Raw genomic sequence first — 1798 nt, 5'->3', positions numbered from 1 at the left:
AAAAAAAAAAAAAAAAAATTAAAAACTTGGTAAAGCAAAAAAAGTTACATTAAGTTAAGATTAATTTTCTTTTTTTTTTTTTGATAGAGTCTTGCTCTGTTGCCCAGGCTGGAGTGCAGTGGCCCAATCCCCGCTCACTGCAACTTCCCTCCCAGGTTCAAGGGATTCTCCTGCTTCAGCCTCCTGAGTAGCTGGGATTACAAGTAATAGATCCATTACATAGATGGGGAAACGGAAGCTTGAAAAGCTAAGCAACTTGCCTTAAGTGAAGCTGCTAACAGACTGCACAGGATTCAATTCAAAGCTCGTGCTCAAACTCTATGCTATGCTGCATTCTTCTTTTTCTACTCTACCGAAGAGTCACTTGGAAACATCTCCGGACTCTGCGGAGATGCTAGAGCCAATATAATAGTTACAAATGAGGGCAATATTTCCTTATATTTATATCCTCACAGTTTGTAAGTCCTTTTATCAACATATTCTCATTTCATACTTCCATCTTGGTCACTTCTAGCTCTGTGACACTGGCCAAGTCACTCAGCTGCTTTGAACCTCAGCTGCTCCATATGTAAAAATCATAAAGACAACACAGCTGTTAAGGGCTTAGACTCTGGCACCAGACTACTTGAGTTCCAGATTCTGTCACTTACCAGCTGTGTGCCCTTGGGTAAGCTGCTTAACCTCTCTGTGCCCCTGCTCCCTCTATAAAATGGGAAGACTAATAATCGTACTTTCCTCGGAGTTGTTATAAAGATTATACGAATAACTGTGAAGAACCTGGCATAAAGTAAGCACTATGCGTTTTTTTTAATGTAAGTAGTTTGGCTGGGCGCAGTGGCTCACGCCTGCAATCTCACCACTCTGGGAAGCCAAGATGGGCGGATCATCTGAGGTCAAGTTCGAGACCAGCCTGGCCAACATGGTGAAACCCTGTCTCTACTAAAAATACAAAAATTAGCCAGGTGTGGTGGCGCGCACCTGTAACCCCTGCTACGCAGGAGGCTGAGGTAGGAGAATCGCTTAAACCTGGGAGGCGGAGGTTGCAGTGAGCAGATATTGAGCCACTTGCGCCACTGCACTCCAGCCTGGTGACAGAGTGAGACGCTGTCTAAAAAAACAAAAAACAAACAAACAAAAACAAGCAAGGATTACTGTGAAATCAGTATGTTAATGTAAAATATTACTTGTGGGTTTAGAAGACAAAGTGGTTCCTTTTACAGGAAAAGGCAAAACGGCCCAAGGGAGCGTGAGAGCCGTGGATCTGATCAATCAGGCTTAATGTCCCGGCACAGCCGTCTCCCGCTGTGGCTTCCTCACCACACAAGGTCACACCTCCTCCGAAGCGTCGGGGAGGCTCACACATCACTATTGTGCCCTCCTGCTCCCGCCCGCGGAGCCTCCAGCGCTCAGCCAAGGTCACCGCGAGCTGAACTGATCCCAAGGCCCGCACCAAACCCACACGCACTTGGGGGCGGCGCACCCGCAGGCGCGGCTCCCGGCGCGGGGCCCCGTCTCCTCCACGTGCAGATGAAAAACACGGCCCAAACGACCTCATGGTGGAAATCAGAAAACGCACAGGGAAAACAGGGACGCGGACACCTCCGGGAAGCGCAGGGGCTGACGAGCAGCCTGGCCGAGGCCGTCCTGACCAGCGCTCTCCCGCGGGAGTAGCGTTTCCGAGGCCGCGGGCGAGTCAGGGGGAGGGAGGGCACATCGGGCCCCCGGCAAGAGCTAGACGCACTCGGGCGCGACGACTGTCCAGGCAGTTTCCAGGAGGCGGGGATGCCAGCCCGGCCGT

At 50.6% G+C, this 1798-nt stretch overlaps 1 protein-coding gene across 1 annotated transcript in view; it reads right to left on the bottom strand.

Moving 5' to 3' along the window:
* The window catches only part of CECR5 (cat eye syndrome chromosome region, candidate 5), a 31249-nt gene extending 29694 nt beyond the window's left edge, over positions 1-1555 (bottom strand). Inside the window, exon 1 of the mRNA XM_011984648.1 lies at positions 1219-1555. Within this exon, the coding sequence (XP_011840038.1) occupies positions 1219-1555 (337 nt within the window). The remainder of the gene's footprint in view (positions 1-1218) is intronic.
* Positions 1556-1798: the final 243 nt, after the last annotated feature.

This window comes from Mandrillus leucophaeus, unplaced genomic scaffold (assembly GCF_000951045.1).
Source record: "Mandrillus leucophaeus isolate KB7577 unplaced genomic scaffold, Mleu.le_1.0 Scaffold270, whole genome shotgun sequence".
Classification (NCBI taxonomy): Eukaryota; Metazoa; Chordata; class Mammalia; order Primates; family Cercopithecidae; genus Mandrillus; species Mandrillus leucophaeus.
This window is presented reverse-complemented; position numbering and strand designations above follow the sequence as displayed.